At 37.3% G+C, this 22642-nt stretch overlaps 1 protein-coding gene and 2 non-coding genes across 3 annotated transcripts; 1 reads left to right on the plus strand and 2 right to left on the minus strand.

Annotated features, from left to right (window-relative positions):
- The first annotated feature begins 787 nt into the window (after nt 1-787).
- LOC140857580 (L-type lectin-domain containing receptor kinase IV.2-like) lies at nt 788-3935 on the plus strand. Its single transcript, XM_073256788.1, has 2 exons — nt 788-2944; nt 3388-3935. Exon 1 carries the CDS (start codon nt 793-795, stop codon nt 2830-2832), a length of 2040 nt encoding a protein of 679 aa, XP_073112889.1. The 5' UTR covers nt 788-792; the 3' UTR covers nt 2833-2944; nt 3388-3935.
- A 7930-nt stretch (nt 3936-11865) lies between these two features.
- On the minus strand, nt 11866-11971 carry LOC140857655 (small nucleolar RNA R71). The gene has a single exon (XR_012141148.1). It is a non-coding gene; the product is annotated as a small nucleolar RNA R71 (small nucleolar RNA).
- A 7734-nt stretch (nt 11972-19705) lies between these two features.
- Nucleotides 19706-19811, minus strand: LOC140857621 (small nucleolar RNA R71). Its single transcript, XR_012141113.1, has one exon. It is a non-coding gene; the product is annotated as a small nucleolar RNA R71 (small nucleolar RNA).
- Between the last annotated feature and the right edge of the window lie 2831 nt (nt 19812-22642).

Raw genomic sequence — 22642 nt, forward strand, 5'->3', positions numbered from 1 at the left:
TCATCACCCTCATTTCCCTGATTTACGGAGCAAATGAACGTATGATCGTCCATTCTGTCATAGGCTTTTAAAGTGACATTACTAAGGTGGGCCACAAGGGACTGACATGTGAAAGCTTGCATTTTTCATTGTTACAGGACATATAATGCCTTGGATAACGATCCTTATTATCGTGCAGATAAAATTCCATGGGAACAAAAAAGAAAAAGTAATCTTTGAAGGATATTCCAATTGCAAACCTGATACAAATTAAAACTTCTTATAGGTTGGAGGTGCTAACTGGCAGAACTTGCAAAGACTATTGTCACATTTGTACAAGGGACCTAGGTTTGATCCCAGTCTTACCCTGATATCAACTCAGGCTTCTGTCCATCCTGGTTCCAAAAAGAAAACTAAAAATAAATGACTGAACTGAGTGATTCCAGTCCTAATGGATTTTGTAAATTGAGTTTTGCCCAGAATCACTATAGAACATGTATTCTTTTCTATACGTACTCCTTGAGTGTAACTTTTGCCCAAATCAAAGGCCTAAAATTGAATATAAAGACATGTTTTTAAATTTTAGGATCTTTCCTTACATTTCTTAAATTTTAAATTATGTGAAGATGACTAACCTCCACTTGGGAGCATCCAAGCTTTTGGAAACATCACAGAAACACCCAGGAATAGGTTTAGCATTTTCATCCACAAGGACTTGCGTGGTCCTTGTGCAAGCAAGTATTCTACTTGGACAATCTTTCAATATGAAATGGGATGTGGATGGATGCATCACCCAAAGACTTTTACTCTTCCATGAGATGTCTACCTCCCATAATGAATCGGTTAATAGTTAGCCATCATAACATTTGGCAAATAACCACGGAATTGCTCCAAAAGAAAATCCCCATTCTTCTCAAAATGGAGGTAAAACTATCCTTACTCTTGGTGATATGTCTGCTTACAGGAATCACAGCAACCAAATATGAAGAATTCACATACAACGGATTCAAAAGGAGTGAGTTATACCTTGATGGCATGGCAGAGATCACACCTAGTGGCCTTCTGAGATTAACCAACACTACAAGGATCCAGCAAGGACATGCATTCCACAAAGTGCCACTGCACTTGAAGAACAAGTCAGACGGTAATGTTTACTCTTTCTCTACTTGCTTTGTCTTTGCAATGATCCCTGAATATCCAGATGTGGGTGGCGATGGACTTGCATTGGTGCTCTCCCCAACCAAGGGGCTCCCTGGGGCTTTGCCCAAACAATACCTTGGCCTCTTCAATTCTACCAATAATGGCAATTCGTCAAATCATGTCCTTGCTATTGAGCTAGACACCGTCTTCAATATGGAGTTTGGAGATATTGACAACAACCATGTCGGAATTGATGTCAATGGATTAAGGTCAAAAAACGCCAAAACAGCATCATATTTCATTGAGAAAATTGGCAAGTTTGAGAACCTCAGCCTCATAAGCGGGAAACCTATGCAGGTATGGGTAGATTATAGCAATCTAGAGAAGAAGCTAAATGTAACAATATCCCCCTTCAGTGTGCCCAAACCAAGCCATCCATTGTTGTCTTATTTCATTGATCTCTCCTCGTTAATATTAGACACCATGTATATTGGCTTCTCTTCTTCTACAGGCTCCATTCTACCATCCAATTATGTTCTGGGTTGGAGCTTTAAGATGAATGGGCAGGCGGCTGCCCTCAACCTGTCCAGTCTTCCTTCACTTCCATCTGAAAAGCATGGTAGAAAACTAGCATCTTTGATAATATGGCTGTCCTTGGGAGTAGTGGTGTTCATAACTGTAACTGCCTTCAGTATTGCTTACATAATAAGAAGAAAGGCAAGATATGCTGAAGTTCTTGAAGAGTGGGAGCTAGATCATAGAACTCATAGATTCTCATATAAAGAACTATTCAAGGCTACCAAAGGCTTTCGAGAGGAAAATCTTTTGGGAGTTGGCGGTTTTGGAAGAGTTTACAAAGGCAAGCTACCCAGCTCGAAAACAGAAATTGCAGTGAAGAGGATGTCTCATGATTCTAAGCAAGGAATGACGGAGTTTGTTGGGGAGATTGCGAGTAACAGTCAACTCCGTCACCGCAATTTGGTCCAACTTCTTGGCTATAGCCGTAGGAAAGGGGAACTCCTTTTGGTCTATGAGTTCATGTCCAATGGAAGTCTTGACAAGTTCCTCTATGATGCAAACAAGCCAACATCACTTAGCTGGAGTCAGAGACTAAAAATTATCAGAGGTGTGGCTTCAGGTTTGCTCTACTTGCATGAAGAGTGGGAGCATATTGTTATACACAGAGATATAAAAGCGAGCAATGTCTTATTGGATGGTGAAATGAACGGAAAGTTAGGAGACTTTGGACTATCAAGATTATATGATCACGGTAGCGATCCCCGAACTACTCATGTGGTGGGAACTATTGGGTATATAGCTCCAGAGCTCACTAAATCAAGCAGAGCAACAACGAGCACCGATGTCTTTGCATTTGGGGTCTTCATACTTGAGGTTATCTGTGGAAGGAGGCCAATTATGCGAGAAGCATCACTAGATCTTCATTTGGTGGACTGGGTGTGGAGGAGTTGGAGGAATGGAATAATTCTAAAGGTTACAGATGCAAGACTTGAAGGCAATTATGATCTGGGGGAAGCAGAACTGATCTTAAAGATTGGATTGCTTTGCTCACATCCTGTTCCTGCGGCTAGACCAACCATGCGCCAAGTGATGCAGTTCTTGAGTGGTGATCTTTCGCTGCCCGAAATACCCAAGAATGGGAAGGACATCACTGTTTCATCACCAGAGGATGGGGAAGAACTAGAAGAATTATAATATCATAGGTATCAATTGTTGCTGGTAAACTGTTCCAGTGGACTTGTAGCCTGTTCCATCCACTGGCAAAGAGCCAATGCTCTTTGAAGGTTGTAGATTTTCTTGAATTCAGGTAACTAATTGAATTTTAAAGTAGGTGTCATATTTTGTCGTTTCCTTTCCTCTCACTTCACTGAGAGACCTAAAATAACAATCGAGTGGTCGTATTCATCCATTATGCTCATTTATAGATGAACGCAAACTGCTATGAACACAAAGTAATTCTAAGCAAGCCATTCAGCTTCTTTAGCTTAGGTGAAACACTCTGTTACATTATGCTTATGAGAAAATGTTTGTGCCAGTCCATATTTCAATGAGAAGTATCCATTAATGTTACTGAAGAAAAATGTTGCAATAGTACTGCAGTATTCCCTCATGTCAGAACGAGCCCACAGATTTGTGATTAAACCAACATCTATTATTCTCTGCAAACAAAAAGCTATGAAATCCAAGTCATGATACTCACTATGAAATCCAAGTCATGTTACTTAATGCTAGACTCAAACTTATATGCAGGTGAAGGTTTGCAGGTTGCTATGGTGGATGCTATCATTCGGAAATAAGGATTTTTCAACGTTTTATCCTGTTACCCAAGAATCTGGTTTTGGCTCCTTTCATGAATCCAGTCAGCTTCTCTGGTAAATTTTCATTCTCAATGGATTCAGTGGACCAAACATGGGTCTAAATAGAGATCACCTCCAGAGGCATTATTAAAGTCACCAATGACACCAGGGATGCAGAGGGCTACACCTATGCAATGAACAGCAAGGAAGCAAAGGGCTTCAAGTTCTATCCCATCCCACTTTGAGAATTCTTCAAATGGTAAATCCACCTCATCAACTACTTCTGTCCATGCAGTCATGCTGAGTTTCTGGCATAAGCAGTCATGTAATTGCTTTTGCCCCTCCAAGAATTTTCGCTGGAGCCATACCAAGTTAGCATCTAGGCCTCTCAATGTAACAGAATGGAAATCTATAGATCATATTGTAGACACTAAGCTTGACATGGTCAAACACCATGGAGTTCAGAGACATCAATGACAACCATGTTGGGATTGAAAGTAACAGCTTGAGTTATTCATCTTCACGTTCCTTTTTGGTTGTGTTTTTATTTCTATTTTTTACCTCGTTTTTCTGTTTCTTTTAGGAGTGTTTGGTTTGCAACCGGAATCAGAAAGAGAATGGGAATCGGAATGGCTTAGAATCGGAATCGGAATAGCCAAATCTCCCAAAGCGTTTGGTTCGTGATCGGAATCGGAATGAGAATCGAAATTAGAATGGAAATTTGAATCCATAGAAGAGAGTAGGGATTGAGTTCTATATAGATTGAGTCGATTTCGATTTCAGAGTATTTTCATTCCACTCTGGAATCGGAATCGGAATGGAACTCTTCCCAACCAAACGGTTGGAATGGGAGTCACCCATTCCAATTTCGATTCCAAACCCCCACTCTTTCTAATTAAACACCCCCTAATTAGAGTATAGATTGGAAACTATTCATAATCTGTGAACAAATCCTCAATGGCTTATTTTGATAGTAAAATTGGTGCCATTTTAAGAAAATCCCAACGTCAGAACACAGAGCTCCATGTGCATTATCTTAAAGATTGAATTTGAAAGGGCATTTGATAGATGGAATTGGACTTCATTTTCTAGGTGCTGTTCAACAAAGGATTTCCCCTCCTATGGTTCGGTGAATCAAGAATGTGATGTTCTTCTAGTAAATTTAGTATTCTCGCAAATGGGCATGTAAGAAGTAAGATTCCATGCTCCGCATGGATGGCCTTTTCTCTCCTTTCCTCCAAATCATTGCAACAGATTGCCCAGCTGTAATATTTCACAAAGCTCAGAGTAAAGGTCTGCTTGAGGGACTTGGTATATATATAAGTGGAGATGACACAAGCAAGATTATGCTGCAATATGCTCTATTCCTGAAGGCTTCGAAGGATCACATCTTGTAACTAAACTAATAATTTACTACTTTCAGATTGTGTAACACCCGGCCCAATTGGGCCCTGAATCAAGCTCATATGAAAAAAAAAAATTCTGGAAGAAGACTCCCGTTGGAGTCTTCTTCTTCTTCCCCGCATCCGATTGGGAGGAGGACTCCTAGGGCCACAAGGAACCCTAGGAAGATCTCTATAAAATCTCCCTTCTCTTCTCCATAGCTAGCCATGACGAGCACCGGATTTCTCCTTTTATTTTTTTCAAATTTTTTTCGTTGAAGCCGCGGATGTGCTCATCGTGTTCATCTCAAATACTCGCTGGAGACCTCACTGGAGTTGGAGGTAAGCTCTTCTCCTCTTTCCCCTCTTCTTTTCCCTCCTTTCCAAGGAATGGTGCACCCTCACTAGCTGTCGAGCTCGCCAAAAAATTCATGAAAAGGGTGAACCCTATTTTGCTCTATTTCAACCAGGCCCTTTCCTCTCTTTTCCAGCCATCGGCGCCATCGATTGTGGCGTCTAACCCCTATAATAGGATCCTTACCTCCTAGCCTTCCTTCCTTATGGGTTTTGGCCGCCGGTGACCAGCCAATGATCGAAAAATAAGAGGTAAGGGGTGGATCCCCTGTTTTTCAAATTCTTTAAATCCCTTGCCGGCCGAACCTCGTCGCCGGCCATCCTTGGCTCCACCATCGCCTCCATCTATTGCCGGACATCTGGCCATGCTGCCACCCCTCGCCGGAGCTGAGCCATCGAGCCCCCTTCAGTCCGTCCTCTATTCGGTCGGGAAGAGAAAGAAGAAAAGAAAGAAGAAGAAGAAGAAAAGAAAAGGAAAAAGAAAAAGAAAACAAAAGGGAAAAAAAAAGAAAAAGAGAAAGAGAAAAAAAAAAGAAAAAGAAAATCTCCTCTCCCTCCTTTATCTCTCTTTCCTCTCTCCTCTCTCTCTACCTTCTCTCTCCAATTTCTCTCTCTAAAGTCTCTCTCTATTTTCTCTCTCTAGACCTTTCTCTCTCTTTATGGATTTTATCTCTCTAGGATCTTTCTCTTCCTCTCTGATTGCATCACAGACCCTAGGATAAACTTGAGATGAAAATAAGATGACTTGAGATTGCTTTGAAATTCGTGCAGTAGTTGGATCCTAGTTCGGTCTTTATTTGAAATTTATAACATCAATCATACTTAATCCATATTGAGTTACCTTGATATGTTCTCTAATAATCTCGATCATGATTACCTCGTCTGAAGGATACAAAAATTTTCTCTCTCTACCTTCTTTCTCTATAAAACTTTCTCTCTCTAGAATTTTCTCTCTCTTCATAGATTTTCTCTCTCTAAAAGTCTTATGGACCAATGGAGGGTCCCGATACTTAGACAAATTTTAATTTTGGTTAATCCTAGAAGAGGTCCTAGATTTGTGTTATTAGGATTGATTATCAGTAATTTCTCCGTATATGATTTTTATATTTGATTAGGATCATGAAGAGATACGATTATTTGTATAAGATATCGAGTGAAATATCTTATTTTCAGAATTGATAAATCGAAGAAGACCATTGATTTTGTGCTTGGATCAGTCACTGATAAAGGTAAGAATTCCTGTACATGATCACTATTATATATGCTATTTTACTGTTGATCTTGCATCATTGGTTTTGTATCGTTGGATTTGAGATCGATGAATTGGCTATATTCGAGACACCATTATTTGCTTATATGATTTTGAGTATGAGTATGTTATGTCAATATATATATATCAGAGATTGATGGCATGATTATATGGATATGACATATCTAAATTGATCATAATGTAAGTCGGAATTGATTTGATGAAATCAACATATAATGATGAAATAAAAAAAAGAGATATGGTATGGACTAGCCTTGTCATATGAATCAACCAGTCAGGAGCTTATGTCTGGGATAGCCCACCAGAGGCTTATGCCTGGGATAGCCCCCACTGGCTTATAGGTGGATCAGTCAGCCAGAAGCTCATGCCTGGGACAATCCGTCAGGAGTTTATGCTTGGGACAATCTCTCATGGGCTTTCATACGTGGGACAGCTAGCCAGAAGCTCATCCTGGGACAGCCTTGAAAGATTTTTAAGTAAAAATTGATTCGGATGATGACTGAGGTATAGACTTGGTTAGTCCAGAACCAGAAAGAAAAAAATTTAAAATTATATAATAATGAAAAGAGAAATAAAAGATAAGACATGAAATAATTATTGAACAAAAATATTTCACCTATTAATATATGACGATGCATCTCTTTTGACAAGATAGATAATTTATAGATGTTTGAATTATTCTAAATATTGAACATTGAATTTTATGTTTTATTATTTATCTTTATTTTTAGATTATATTATTATATCGATGTGATATGAAAATTCTTACTGAACTGTAAAGCTCGCACCCCTTCATTTTTTTTTTCTCTCAGAGTTACAGAATGCTCGTGATTGGCTGTGGTATGGATTTGCGGGAGAGCAGATGGATAGATAGAGTGTCATAGTATCTGATCAGAGATTGAAAAAATTTAATTTATAATTATACAAGATTTTATGAATTATTATTGAAATTAATTTTTATGAATATTGAGGTTGTAATGAATTACTTTTGGTCTTGCATATTCTTTAGGACTTGCTCTAAGGAGTGTGCGGCTATCAAGTATCCGATCCAGATATTGGGTTCGGGATGTGACAGAATGGTATCAGAGCATAGGTTATGATTATTAGGGATTATGATATAAGTGATTAGAATATTACAGAGTGATATCAGAGCTCAGGTTATGATAATTTGGAGATTATGATATAAGTGATTAGGATATGATAGAATAATACCAGAGCTCAAATTTAAGATCACTAGAGATCGTGACATAAGCGATATCAAACTTTAGGATCATGATCAATAGTGTGATAGATAATATCAAAGTTTAAGCTTATGATCATTAAGGATGTGATAGAATGATATTAAAGTTTAGATTATGATCACTAGAGAATATGACTTAAGTGGTATTTGAGCTTAAGGTTATAATTATTCAGGATTGTGACTCTAGTGATATATGAACTTAAAGTTATAATCATGAGGAACATGATAGACATAAAAGAAAAGATTCAATATTTAGATTTCAAATCAATAGATATTATGATGAAATTTATGCATAAGTGGTATATGATATCTATAATAAAATTGACGAGTATATATTGGATTTCAATTAGTAAGGTTGACCTAAGTATGAGAAGAGTTGACCTTGGAATGAAGTGCAAGGTATTGATAAGTTATGTTGAGTATACTAGATGATTTTGAAATGTTAAACTTATATGATTGAAGATCATGATACTTGTTATAATTTTGATAACAATTATCTGAGTATTATAAATTTTGAACTTATCAAAAAAAAGTTAATTAGGATATGGTCTAAAAAGAAATTACATCATATGAGAAAGAAATATTTTCGAATGTTAAACCTATAAGAGGTCATATATGAAACTTAATTTTAGATAAAAAAATATATTTGAAATTTAATATAAGAATATAAGATATATATCTTGGTGAAATCTTTGGTTATTCAAAATATCATATTGTATTGAATTTCAAGTCAAAAGTTTGATTTTCTAAGTGGATCTAGGATATTTTGATATTGTTGTTAAATTAAATATGAAGAATTAATTTTGTTATGATGAAATTTTTAATAATTCATATTACTATCTTTGGATTAGATTCTTTAATTTTTCTTGTGATTGTTGAAGATGGTGAAGTGTATTAATTATTCAAGTCAAAGTTCGGATTTCTGAATTGAGCTAAGATATCTTGCTAGTGTTAAATTTTGAATGACTTATACAAGGGATAAGATTTTGTATGGATTTATTGATTAATATTAAGGGTTGTGATGAAGAGAGCTCTACAAGAAATAATCAAGTTGATTCTACTTACAAGGATGTTGATTTGAGTTCTTCTAGTTTGTTCGAGTTGGAGTTAATTTTTTTAAAAAGAAAGAATAATTTGGGATTTGTCCAAATGATTGTAAGGTAAATTTAAGGTTAACTCCAATTAATTCTTAACATGTTGGATTTTTGAGAAGTGATCAAGCTTATGCAATGATTTCAAACATAGAAAGTGGATCAATATTTAATTTTGATGTGCTATGCCCAAGGAGCAATAAAGATAAAGAAATTTAAAGTTTTACTCTAAATTTTATATGAAATTTGAAAGTTGGATCTATCTTTGATTGATCTAACATACAAGGATATTTTTATCTTTGATAGACTTATATAATTTGATAAATTAAGATTAGAGTATGCAGCAAAAACGTGGTGGATTAAACTGATTAGAAATATTAATTTTTTGATTTAAAAGATATTATAATGGAATACATTAGTTGCAAATAAGGAATGATTTTATTGATAAAGAAGGGATGCTATAGATTTTGATCTAATCTGATCATAGCCGGATAATTTTTGTCAGTAGGTTGCTTCATTGTAGATAATGCCAAGAAATCCTAGATATCTCAAGTTTATTATTAATAGCTGATAAACACTTAATTTAAGTCATTTAAAGCAAAAAATTATATTTAATTTATTTTATTTATTAAGAATTTGATGCTTCTTTTTATGTTTTACAGGAAAGGTGATCGTCGATACAAAGAGTCCGATTCATAGATCAAAAAGACTCAAGTTTGAAGAAAATTGGACTTAAAACAAAATTAAAATAAAAGAAGGATGCATACGGTATTATAGAAAATGAAGAACTATGCAAGAAATCCAAAAAGGATATTGACGTCATTTTAAAGAAACAAAAGTTTTTTTTTGGTAATCAAAAAAAAAGAGGAGCGCTTCCTAACAGCTAACGCGCGTGCAGCATTGAAGTAGCGCGGGCGCGGGCATGGGCGTGTGCGGGTGCGGGCGAGCGCGGGCGCGCGGCATGGCGGGGCGCGGGTTGTTTTTGCTGGCGGACGCGAACAGACGAACAGATGCTCATTAAAAGAAAAAAATATGATACTTGAAAATACTTCAAGAGAAAGAATTTGTATTTTCTTTTATCTGCTTGTGATCTTTCCATTTTATCCATTCATCTTTTAGTCCTTAGTATTTCCTTTAGTCCCACATCGAAAAATCATGTAAAACTCCTCCCTCCTAACACCTATAAAAAGGCTTTTATACTCTCATTGGAGGGGGAGCCCAGAAATTCTTCTAGAGCCTTGCATAGAGGAATAGAAAGGGACTACTTCATGAGCAGCTAAGCTAGCAGTCTCAGGAGTGAAGAAGAAATTTTGTAACGACATAGAGTGGGTTTATTATTCTAAACTTTCTTGTATTTCTTTATATGCAATAAAGATTATGCTTTTTATTTAAATCGTCATGAGTTCTTTATTTGCTCTCTTTCATATGCTTTTATTTATGCTTTCCTGTTAGATTAATATTAGGAACAACTTTTACTTTTCGGAGACGCACCGTGATCTATGGGTACGGGGCATGCCGAGAAAAGAAGAGTTGTTTACCTAGTACTTTTTGGAGATACACCGTGATCTACGGGTATGGGGTGTGCCGAGGAAAGATAGAAATTTTTTCTAAGATTAATCGCATCTATTTAATTAAAAAAGAGATACAACTCTGCTAGTGCAAATTAATTCAAAACTCCCGAGCTCTTTATTTTCTAATTACATCAATTTTAAGATAATTTATTTTCTAAATCAAAACAACGCTTCTTTCTTTTATTTTATAATCTCAACTTAGCCCAAGATCTCTGAGGATACGATCTCGACTCATCCTACCTACGTAGTGAGTAGAGTTATTTTTGGTGCTATCAACGACTACGCATCAAATTTTGGCACCGTTGCCGGAGATCTTGGCATGATTGAATTAAAAAAAAAAAGCCACTGACATTTCATAACACTTAAATAAAATAGCGTAACCTCAAATATAAAAATTTCTAATTTGATTGGACATCTTGTTTCTTTGCATTGCATCTCCATAATTAACTTTAAGGGCGCAATCCATTAACTAAGATAAGGTGGGGATTTGATCACCCTTCCTTGGCCCACAAATCACTCCCTTGCATTTGCATAACCTAGACCTTAATCTAAAATTAATTAAATGTTGACCACTAAAGATTTCGAGCTCATTAGGACAAGTGACCCTGAGAGTTGAACAAGGTTAGACTTGGTCAGTTAGCTGGTGTCTAGGCAAGTGGTTTGCGGGACGACTGGACCCGAAGGAAGGTGGTTTTTAATTGGTTCCATTCGCTGACCTGACCAATTTAATTGATGTCTAAAGAAAGCAACGGGGGGACTCCCACCAACCTTACACTTACCTGGCCAGTTGGTTGGTCAAGCTCCGACTTGGAGGGCTTGAAGGCTAACTACAGTTAGGAGCTGTCTAGAACTAGGGTAACTTTAGGATAGAGAGTCCACTGCGTGCTAACTTGATTGTAATTAAAATCTAACCATAACTAATTCTTCTATTAGTTTTAGGACTTCTTAGGATTTTTTCTTTAGAACTCTTTTCTCTCTTCTCTTCTCCTCTTAATAAAAAAAAAATTTTTAACAGACTAGGATAGTCCTACATAGACCTTTTAGTTGCATGTTAGGTCGACGATTACTAAAACCCGATTTACAACCATTAGACGAAGAATTAGAAAAGACTCTTAGGACTATCCGAGTTAGAAACATGGTTGCACCTGGTGAGGCTAATCCTCCACGCTCATTGAGAGAATATTTCACTCCAACCTCGTATACCTACTCTCCATGCATTCAAGCACCTCCAGTAGAAGCTACCCAATATGAGATTAAGTCTAGCATTATTCAAATGTTGCCATCATTCTATGGACTTAGTAATGAGGACCCATACAAACACTTGGATGAATTTCTTGAAATTTGTTCCACAGTAAAAATCCAAAACTTCTTCGATGATGCCCTTAGGTTGAAACTATTCCCTTTCTTACTTAAGGACAAAGCCAAGCATTGGTTAAACTCCTTAAACTCTATAACCATTTCAACTTGAGATCATCTTCAGAGAGAATTTCTCAAGAAATACTTTTCAATTAAAAAAATAAATCAAATTAGAAAAGCTATCAGTAGTTTTTTCCAATTGGAGGGTGAACTTTTTCATGAGACATGGGAAGGGTTAAGGGACCTCATTCGTAAATGTCCACACCATGCTGTCCCTAAATGGCAACTTTGTTAGTGTTTTTATGATGGTCTATCGGAGAAACACTGACAAATGGTTGATGCATCATATGGTGGGACATTCATGCTAAAGAGTGAGGATGAAGCCTGGCAGCTCTTTGAAGCACTTAGTTAGAATTTCCTACATTATATGTCTGCCACTTCTAGAGAACAACCCATGCTTCAATAAAAAAGAAGTGGAATTTATCAGATTGAAAACGTCATTGATATCCACAGTAAGGTAGATGAACTGTTCCAAAAATTAGACCGTCTTCTAAATACTGGACAATCTCTGATTCCACCTAACCCAATCCAAGAAGTTTATGCATTGTGTGCAAGTCCGAACTATTTTGTTAGTGAATGCCCAGCCGCACCGCAATTTTTTGAGTTTGTGCACGAGCAAGTTCAGCAAGCTCAAGTCCAACAAGCTCGCAAATCAGGAAACGATCCTTATTCGAACACTTATAACCCCAGCTGGAGAAACCATCCAAATTTTTTCTGGAGACCACAACCAGTGGTTGGCCCTACCGCACCTCGACCTCAATATCAGGACCCAACATATAGGCATAGATCATATCATCAATTTCAAAATATTCCTCAACCATCTACTACTGGTCACAGCTCAGCTTTTGAGGAAAAAGTTTTGAAAGCACTAGAATGATTAGAAGTCAACACTCAGACTCTTTACTCCCACACACAATCCATTGCTAAGCTAGAGACCCAAATAGGTCAACTAGCGACTGCATTCAGTAGGAGGGAAGGAGAAAAATTACCTAGCCAACCCGAGAGCAACCCAAGAGAGCAATTTATGATTGAGAGTTCTAATACCCCATAAGCTTTTTCTGAACATGCCAAATCAATCATGACTCTGAGAAGTGGGAAGGTCATTGAACACACTAGTAAAACTAATGAGGCCGACCCTAAACCTCTAACCGAAGCCAAATCATCCAAGAACAAGGAGGACCTTAAAATAGAGAATGAACCAACTGCACCGAAATCATCTTACTTGCCTAAAGCCCCATTTCCGGATGCCTTGAAAGCCCCTATTTCTGCAAATAAGAAGGGAGAAAAACTCGATGAGATGTTAGAATTGTTTAAGCAAGTCCAAATTAATCTTTTCCTTCTAGACGCAATCAAACAGGTCCCTGCTTATAACAAATTTTTGAAGGATTTGTGCACCCAAAAATATAAATCTAGATCACAAATCCCAAAGAAAGTATACCTCACTGAACAGGCTAGTTCTGTCTTCCAGCATGCCACTCCTCCAAAGCTTAAGGACCTAGGAGCCCCCATCATTTTCTGTGTTATAGGAGATTATCACATTGAAAAAGCTCTTCTGGATTTAGGGGCAAGTGTGAATCTTTTACCTAGTTCGATGTATGAACTTTTTGGATTCGAAGAACTAAAACCCACATCAGTCACACTACAATTAGCCGACAGATCAATTAAGAAACTATGTGGAATGCTTGAGGACATCTTGATCAAGGTAGATGAGTTTTACTTTCCAGTTGATTTTTTGGTTCTCGACATGGAACTAAGTGGCAACCCAAGATAAATTTTCATTATCTTAGGATGACTCTTCCTAGCTACGGCAAATGCATGCATTAATTGTAGGACAGGAGTCATGGACGTATCGTTTGAAAATAAGAAACTGAGACTGAATGTGTTTGGTGCTTTCCAAGGACCATCAATGGATAGTTGTTTCGAAGTAGATACACTAGAAGACATTATAGAAGATGCAACACCCACAATTCTAGCACCAGACCCCTTAGATACTTGCTTGGCTCACTTTGGAGTGTATGACTTTAAGGGATATATGAAAGAAGTTAACACCTTGTTGGATACACCACACGATAAGACCACTCCTCCATGGACAATCAAGTATGAGCCATTGCCCACATTAACCAGTACACCAATAGTCCCATCTTTAGAATCACCACCTACATTAGAATTGAAACCCATTCCTGCTACGCTCAAGTATATATTTCTAGGACCCAATGATACCCTCCCAGCAATCATTGCATCAGACTTGACCCTTAATCAGGAAGCACAATTGGTTGGTATTCTGAAGGAACATAAAGAGGCTATTGATTGGTCCATTGCCGATTTAAAAAGAATTGACCCCTCCATTTGCATGCACCATATTCATTTTGAGGCAAATGCCAAACCCCATCGAGATATACAGAGGAAATTGAACCCAAACATGTGTGAAGTAGTAAAGAAAGAGATGGTAAAGTGGTAAGATGCTGGAATCATCTACCCCATATCCGATAATAAATGGGTCAGTCCCACTCAAGTAGTACCTAAGAAATCAGGTATTACTGTGGTTGAGAACGAAGAAGGTGAACTGCTTCCCACTCGCATATCATCTGGATGGTGAGTATGCATAGATTATAGAAAACTAAATGTCGTTACTAGGAAGGACCATTTTTTATTACCCTTCATCGACCAAATCTTAGAACGGTTAGCAGGACAAAGTTTCTTCTATTTTCTTGATGGTTATTCAGGGTACAATCAAGTACCTGTATTTTTGGATGACCAAGAAAAGACTACCTTCATCTGCCCCTATTGCCATTCGGGCTCTGCAATGCACTCGCTACATTTCAACGGTGCATACTGGCCATTTTTTCGGATATGGTGGACAAATATCTTGAAATTTTTGTGAATGATTTTTTTATGTTTGGAACCACCTTTGAGGATTGTCTCCATAATCTTTTCAAAATTCTTAAATGGTGTATGGAGATAAATCTTGTCCTAAGTTGGGAAAAGAGCCATTTTATGATGCGAAAAGAAATTGTATTAGGACATATTATTTCTGAAAGAGAGATCGACACTCATGTTAAGATTCGAGCAGGAATAGGATAGACACTCTTTTAGCGTCTGGCTGAAGATGTTAAACTTAGTACTTTTTGGGAGGCAACCCAAATTTTTTTTATTTTGTTTTAACTGATCTTCATTTTTTTTTGAGAATAAAGGACCACTCTGTATTGAAGAGTCTGTCAATAAACTTGACGTCTGGCTGAAGACGTAAAACTTAGCGCTTGTTGGGAGGTAACCCAATGATTTTATTTTTTTTTTTTTACTTTACTGTAACTGCAGGAATTTAGAACAAGAACCTATTAATCAATGAAGCTATCTTCAACTTTCGAAGCAAAATTATCTCAGGTGCACTCTCTCCTTTTATTTTCTTTGCTTTCCTACTCCATTGAGGACAATGTAGATTAAGTTGGGGGGGGAAGGAAATGGAAATTAATCAAATCCTCGAGTATGGTCAGAAATAATTAGTTTTATATATCTGAATTTTATTTTGATTAAGAGTCAATTAGGCATCCTAATCAATGAATGATTAACGGTCAAGATAATTTTAGAGATACTGAGGAATAAATTATTAAGAAAACCCAATGAATAGTAGGGTTTAGACTAGACCAAATTTTAGGAGTGATTCTACAACCCTCTTCTTACTGATCTCAATAAAGAATTTACTTCATGAGATATTGGGTGGAAATGTTGAGGTATGCAAAAATTTTTCTTAAAATTTATTTAAAAAAAAAATATTGGTTTCCTACTGAGTAATTGGGCCCCTTCACCTAAGTAAGCATTGTGATTCGCGTAAAAAGGTGGGCAATGTTAAAAAAAAAATAGTGGATAATAAGGAGACTAAATTGCAAGAAGATAATAAACCTCTCTCACATTAAGTTAGAGGATTTAAAGAGTAAAGTGGGGAGTTGGTGAAAGAAAAGCTCTTGAAATTTTTTTAGTTAATACTCAGCCATTAATTGGGTCAAATTGATAATCCAATGAAGTATCTCTTTAATGGTCTGACCAAATATCATCTACCTTTTGGGATGCCTAATCTAACTTTTTATTCAAGATCGAGTCGGTACACAATGCTGATATATCTATTTTACTCGAGGACGAGCAAAATTCAAGTTGGGGGATGTGATAAACACTTAATTTAAGTCATTTAAAGTAAAAAATTATATTTAATTTATTTTATTTATTAAAAATTTGATGCTTCTTTTTATGTTTTATAGGAAAGGTGATCGCTGATACAAAGAGTCCGATTCATAGATAAAAAATACTCAAGTTTGAAAAAAATTAGACTTAAAATAAAATTAAAATAAAAGAAGGATGCACATGGTATTATAGAAAATGAAGATACTATGCAAGGAATCCAAAAAGGATATAGGTGTTATTTTAAAGAAACAAAAGTTTCTTTTTGGTAATCAAAAAAAAGGGAGCGCTTCCTAACAGCTAACGCGCGTGCGGCATCGCAGCAGCGCGGGCGCGGACGAGTGCGGGCGCGCGGCATGGTGGGGCGTGGGGAGTTTTTGCTGGTGGACGCGAACAGACGAACAGATGCTCATTAAAAGGAAAAAAATATGATACTTGAAAATACTTCAAGAGGAAGAATTTATATTTTCTTTATCTGCTTGTGTTGCCCAGCTATGCAACCGAAGAGGGAGGGTGAATTGGGTTTTTAAAAATTTTAACCTTAACTTATATCTTATGAAAATTATTTAACAATAGCTAAATAAATAAGGAGAGTATAGTTGATTCAAGGCTAGTGGTTAAATGCAAGAATGCAAGAGAATAAAGAAGTTTTAAAGAAGAGCAATTAGGCACAACACAAACAAAAAAGATTTATAGTGGCTCGGTGCCAACCTTGCACCTACATCCACTCCCCAAGCTTCTACTTGAGAATTCCAATCCACTAACTTGTATTCAACTTGAATACACTCGTCGGAACCTCCGACTCTAGCTATCCCAAGCTAGTCCACTTGTATTTCGGGTACAAGCCAACCCAATACACTCCGATTCAAGGTTCGGATCAACCTTCCCTTGTTTTGAAACTCTTCCAAAACAAAAACAATAACTCAAATAGAGTATTACAATCAATAGCACAGAAAATACAAAAGAAGCTCCTTTAATGAGCGAATGAGGCTTTAAATACACTTTACTCAAAGAGAAGAAGGCTCTTTTCGATTTCTTCAAGGTGATTGGAGACTTGAATGAGCACTTGAGGAGTTGGTGAGCTTGAATTAAAACCTTCTTGAATGCTTTGAGTGAGCTCTTGCTTAGGGCTGAAAAGTATGCTTGAAATCCTCTTTTCAAAAATCTCTCTTCTTGATGATTCCCACCTTTTTGTCCCTTTTATAACTTTAAGGAATGGTGGAGAGTAATCAAGGCTGAAATAGAGCCGTTAGACCACATTAAATGAATATTAAATGCACTTAAAACAGATTAAAAACTAGCCGTTGCGGAACTTTCCCGTCACAGGGGTCGACTCATGGGTCGACTCATGGGGTCGACTTCTGTGGAAAACGGCAGAAAACAAAGATTCTATAATTTTGGCATAAAAACAGCAGAGGTCAACTCATGGGTTGACTCATGCCTGGGGGTCGACCCCTGGGGTCGACTCACAGACTGTGCCAGTCAGAAAATTCTGCGTGCCAATCAGCCCTTTGTGCCATGAGTCGACTCATGGGGTCGACTCAAATTTTCAAACATAGATATCTTTCAAAATACATGTCCAAAAACTATAAAATTTTTACCAATGGATTACAAATCTTTTGTTCTAGCACTTGATGCTTTCAAATCAGAGTTTGATAAAATTATGATTTTGCCCCTGAAATGCAATAAATCTTTTTGAAGCGAAAATCATTAGTAACCCCTTCAAATGTTTTGTAATCATCAAAATCAATCCAAGGAGCAACAACTTATGATCTTTTCATTTTATCCATCCATCTTTTAGTCCTTAATATTTTCTTTAGTCCCACATCGAAAAATCATGTAAAACTCCTCCCTCCTAACACCTATAAAAAGGCTTTTGTACTCTCATTGGAAGGGGAGCCCAGAAATTCTTTTAGAGCCTTGCATAGAGGAATAGAAAGGGACTACTTCATGAGCAGCTAAGCTAGCAGTCTCGGGAGTGGAGAAAAAATTTTGTAACGACATAGAGTGGGTTTATTGTTCTAAACTTTCTTGTATTTCTTTATATACAATAAAGATTATACTTTTTATTTAAATCGTCATGAGTTCTTTATTTGCTCTCTTTCATATGCTTTTATTTATGCTTTCCTGTTAGATTAATATTAGGAACAACTTTTACTTTTTGGAGACGCACCGTGATCTACGGGTACGGGGCGTGTCGAGAAAAGAAGAGTTGTTTATCTAGTACTTTTCAGAGACACACCGTGATCTATGGGTACGGGGTGTGTCGAGAAAAGATAGATATTTTTCTTAAGATTAATCGCATCTATTTAATTAAAAAAGAGATACAACTCTGCTAGTGCAAATTAATTCAAAACTCCCGAGCTCTTTATTTTCTAATTACAACAATTTTAAGATAATTTATTTTTTAAATTAAAACAACACTTCTTTCTTTTATTTTGTAATCTCAACTTAGCCCAAGGTCCTTGAGGATACGATCTCGACTCATCCTATCTACGTAGTGTGTAGAGTTATTTTTGGTGCCATCAACGACTACGCATCAAATTTTGGCACCATTGCCGGGGACCTTGGCATGGTTGAATTAAAAAAAAAAAAAACACTGACATTTCATAACACTTAAATAAAATAGCGTAACCTCAAACATAAAAATTTCTAACTTGATTGGACACCTTGTTTCTTTGCATTGCATCTCCATAATTAACTTTAAAGGCGCAACCCATTAACTAAGATAAGGTGGGGATTTGATCACCCTTCCTTGGCCCACAAATCACTCCCTTGCATTTGCATAACCTAGACCTTAATCTAAAATTAATTAGACATTGACCCCTAAGAATTTCGAGCTCATTAGGACAAGTGACACTGAGAGTTAAATCAGGTTAGACTTGGTCAGCTAGCTGGTGTCTAGGCAAGTGGTTTGTGGGATGACTGGGCCCGAAGGAAGGTGGTTTTTAATTGGTTTCGTTCGCTGACCTGGCCAATTTAATTGGTGTCTAAGGAAAGCAACGGGAAAACTCCCACCAACCTTACACTTACCTGGCCAGTTGGTTGGTCAAGCTCTGACTTGGAGGGCTTGAAGGCTAACTACAGTTAGGAGCTATCTAGAACTAGGGTAACTTTAGGATAGAGAGTCCACTGCGTGCTAACTTGATTGTAATTAAAATCTAACCACAACTAATTCTTCTATTAGTTTTAGGACTTCTTAGGATCTCTTCTTTAGAGCTCTTTTCTCTCTTCTCTTCTCCTCTTAATAAAAAAAAAATCCTTAACAGACTAGGATAGTCCTACATAGACCTTTTAGTTGCATGTTAGGTCGACGATCACTAAAACCTGACTTGCAACCATTAGATGAAGAATTAGAAAAGACTCTTAGGACTATCTGAGTTAGAAACATGACTACACCTGGTGAGGCTAATCCTCCACGCTCATTGAGAGAATATTTCACTCCATCCTCATATACCTATTCTCCATGCATTCAAGCACCTCCAGTAGAAGCTACCCAATATGAGATTAAGTCTAGCATTATTCAAATATTGCCATCATTCTATGGACTTAGTAACGAAGACCCATACAAATACTTGAATGAATTTCTTGAAATTTATTCCACAATAAAAATCCAAAACTTCTCCGATGATGCCCTTAGGTTGAAACTGTTCCCTTTCTCACTTAAAGACAAAATCAAGCATTGGTTAAACTCCTTAAACTCTATAACCATTTCAACTTGAGATCATCTTCAGAGAGAATTTCTCAAGAAATACTTTTCAATTGGAAAAACAAATCAAATTAGAAAAGCTATCACTAGTTTTTCCCAATTGGAGGATGAACTTTTTCATAAGACATGGGAAAGGTTAAGGGACCTCATTCGTAAATGTCCACACCATGCTATCCCTAAATGGCAACTTTGTCAGTGTTTTTATGATGGTCTATCGAAGAAATATCGACAAATGGTTGATGCATCATGTGGTGGGACATTCATGCTTAAGAGTGAGGATGAAGCCTGGCAGCTCTTTGAAGCACTTAGTGAGAATTTCCTACATTATCTGTCTGCCACTTCTAGAGAACAACCCATACTTCAACAAAAAAGAAGTAGAATTTATCAGATTGAAAACGTCATGGATATCCACAGTAAGGTAGATGAACTGTCTCAAAAATTAGACTGTCTTCTAAATACTGGACAATCTTCGATTCCACCTAACCCAATCCAAGAAGTTTGTGCATTGTGTGCAAGTCCGAACCATTTTGTTAGTGAATGCCCAGCCGCACCTCAATTTTCTGAGATTGTGCACGAACAGGTTCAGCAAGCTCAAGTCCAACAAGCTCGCAGATCAGGAAACAATCCTTATTCGAACACTTATAACCCCGACTGGAGAAACCATCCAAATTTTTTCTGGAGACCACAACCAGTGGTTGGCCCTGCCGCACCTCGACCTCAATATCAGGACCCAACATATAGGCATGGACCATATCATCAATTTCAAAATGAGGCATTATTAAAGTCACCAATGACACCAGGGAAGCAGAGGGCTACACCTATGCAATGAACAGCAAGGAAGCAAAGGGCTTCAAGTTCTATCCCATCCCACTTTGAGAATTCTTCAAATGGTAAATCCACCTCATCAACTACTTCTGTCCATGCAGTCATGCTGAGTTTCTGGCATAAGCAGTCATGTAATTTCTTTTGCCCCTCCAAGAATTTCCCTGGAGCCATACCAAATTAGCATCTAGGCCTCTCAATGTAACAGACAACGGAAATCTATAGATCATATTGTAGACACTAAGCTTGACATGGTCAAACACCATGGAGTTCAGAGACATCAATGACAACCATGTTGGGATTGAAAGTAACAGCTTGAGTTATTCATCTTCACGTTCCTTTTTGGTTGTGTTTTTATTTCTATTTTTTACTTCGTTTTTCTGTTTCTTTTAGAGTATGGATTGGAAACTATTCATAATCTGTGAACAAATCCTCAATGGCTTATTTTGATAGTATAATTGGTGCCATTTTAAGAGCCGAAAGCTGATTAGTGGAGACTCAATTAGGTTTTCGTACAAATGTTGGAACAAGTATGCATGTTGATTTTGTTATAGCTCTACCAGCATGCCATGGCTAAAATTTTTTGCTTGTGCCTTCAAAGGTTAATCTATCATCAATTATTTTAATCGTATTGATTCTCAGCACCAACTACTCAGCTACAGGGTCTCATTACGTTCTAAGATGGAGCTTTTGCTTAAATGGCATTTCAGCAGTTAATTAAGGATAATATATGAAAGCTCTCGAAACAGTTGTGTGAAGATAATTGAGAGTTTTCAATGAGAGCACACGTATCTTGCACTGATGCTGAAGGAAGAGGCAACAATGATCCTAATTGGTTTGATCACAGTGTTATAAAGAGAGTAAATGTATCTAAGATTTTGACACCGAGATTGGCTCCTGTTCTGCTTGATTTCCTAACTCACAGTTAATCTTCAGAAAAAGAAGGCAAATCCAAGACTGCTGCATCTTTAGAAGCAAGATATCATCCATCAAAACAGGTTACTCGGAGAGCGAGAAATTATATTAAAGATTGAATTTGAAAAAAGTTTGTTTTTTCTTTTTTTCTTTTTTTTTAAAATTTATGTAATGGGAGGTAGGCATAACACCCAGATTTTATTAAGAGTGAATGATAATAACATGATATCGTGCCTGCAGAGCAGCCCAAAGCTGTTGTGGGCAATAGATATTTACAAAACTGCAGCTCTCTGCAGTCCACTCGAGATAAGAACAAAGAAAATCCCAACGTCAGAACACAGAGCTCCATGTGCATTATCTTAAAGATTGAATTTGAAAGAGCATCTGATAGATGGAATTGGACTTCATTTTCTAGGTGCTGTTCAACAAAGGATTTCCCCTCCTATGGTTCGATGAATCAAGAATGCGATATTCTTCTAGTAAATTTAGTATTCTTGCAAATGGGCATGTGAGAAGTAAGATTCCATGCTCCGTATGGGTGGCCTTGTCTCTCCTTTCCTCCAAATCATTGCAACAGATTGCCCAGCTGTAATATTTCACAAAGCTCAGAGTAAAGGTCTGCTTGAGGGACTTGGTATATATATATATAAGTGGAGATGACACAAGCAAGATTATGCTGCAATATGCTGTATTCCTGAAGGCTTTGAAGGATCACATCTTATAACTAAACTAATAATTTACTACTTTCAGATCGTGAGGTCCGATACCTTGGCTCGGTGTAACCCCAAACGGCCCTGCATCACTGCTGGAACCAACTCCTTCTTCGACTTGTCGGATGGTTGGAAACCCCAAATTAACCTCACAAGAGCCAAGGTATTGCCACCTTCATTCAAATGATTTTCGATATCCCCATAATGAGAGGGCGACTGAGCCCCACGTAAAGTTGCCAGTACTGGAGTAACCTGCAAAATAAGTCCAAACCGAAGGTTTTCGCTCCGACGAAGATCCTCCGATGCTTAAGTCAGATTAAGGGAACAAAGAAGTAGCAACAAATTCTCTGAGAGGGATTGATTGATTTATCTGGTCCTCAGAGCTTTAATTGCTTATATAGAAAGCTGTCGAATAGCTGGTCGAACAACTGTAAGCGTGTGATCCCAAAATCTGTCGAACATGTCATTACAGGCGAGATATTTCAGCCTTCAATTGTTCCTGCGAGATTAGGAGAGTCAGTTATACTTGAGTCGATTCTCTCGAAGCAGACAGCTGTC

This window comes from Elaeis guineensis, chromosome 4, assembly GCF_000442705.2.
Source record: "Elaeis guineensis isolate ETL-2024a chromosome 4, EG11, whole genome shotgun sequence".
Classification (NCBI taxonomy): Eukaryota; Viridiplantae; Streptophyta; class Magnoliopsida; order Arecales; family Arecaceae; genus Elaeis; species Elaeis guineensis.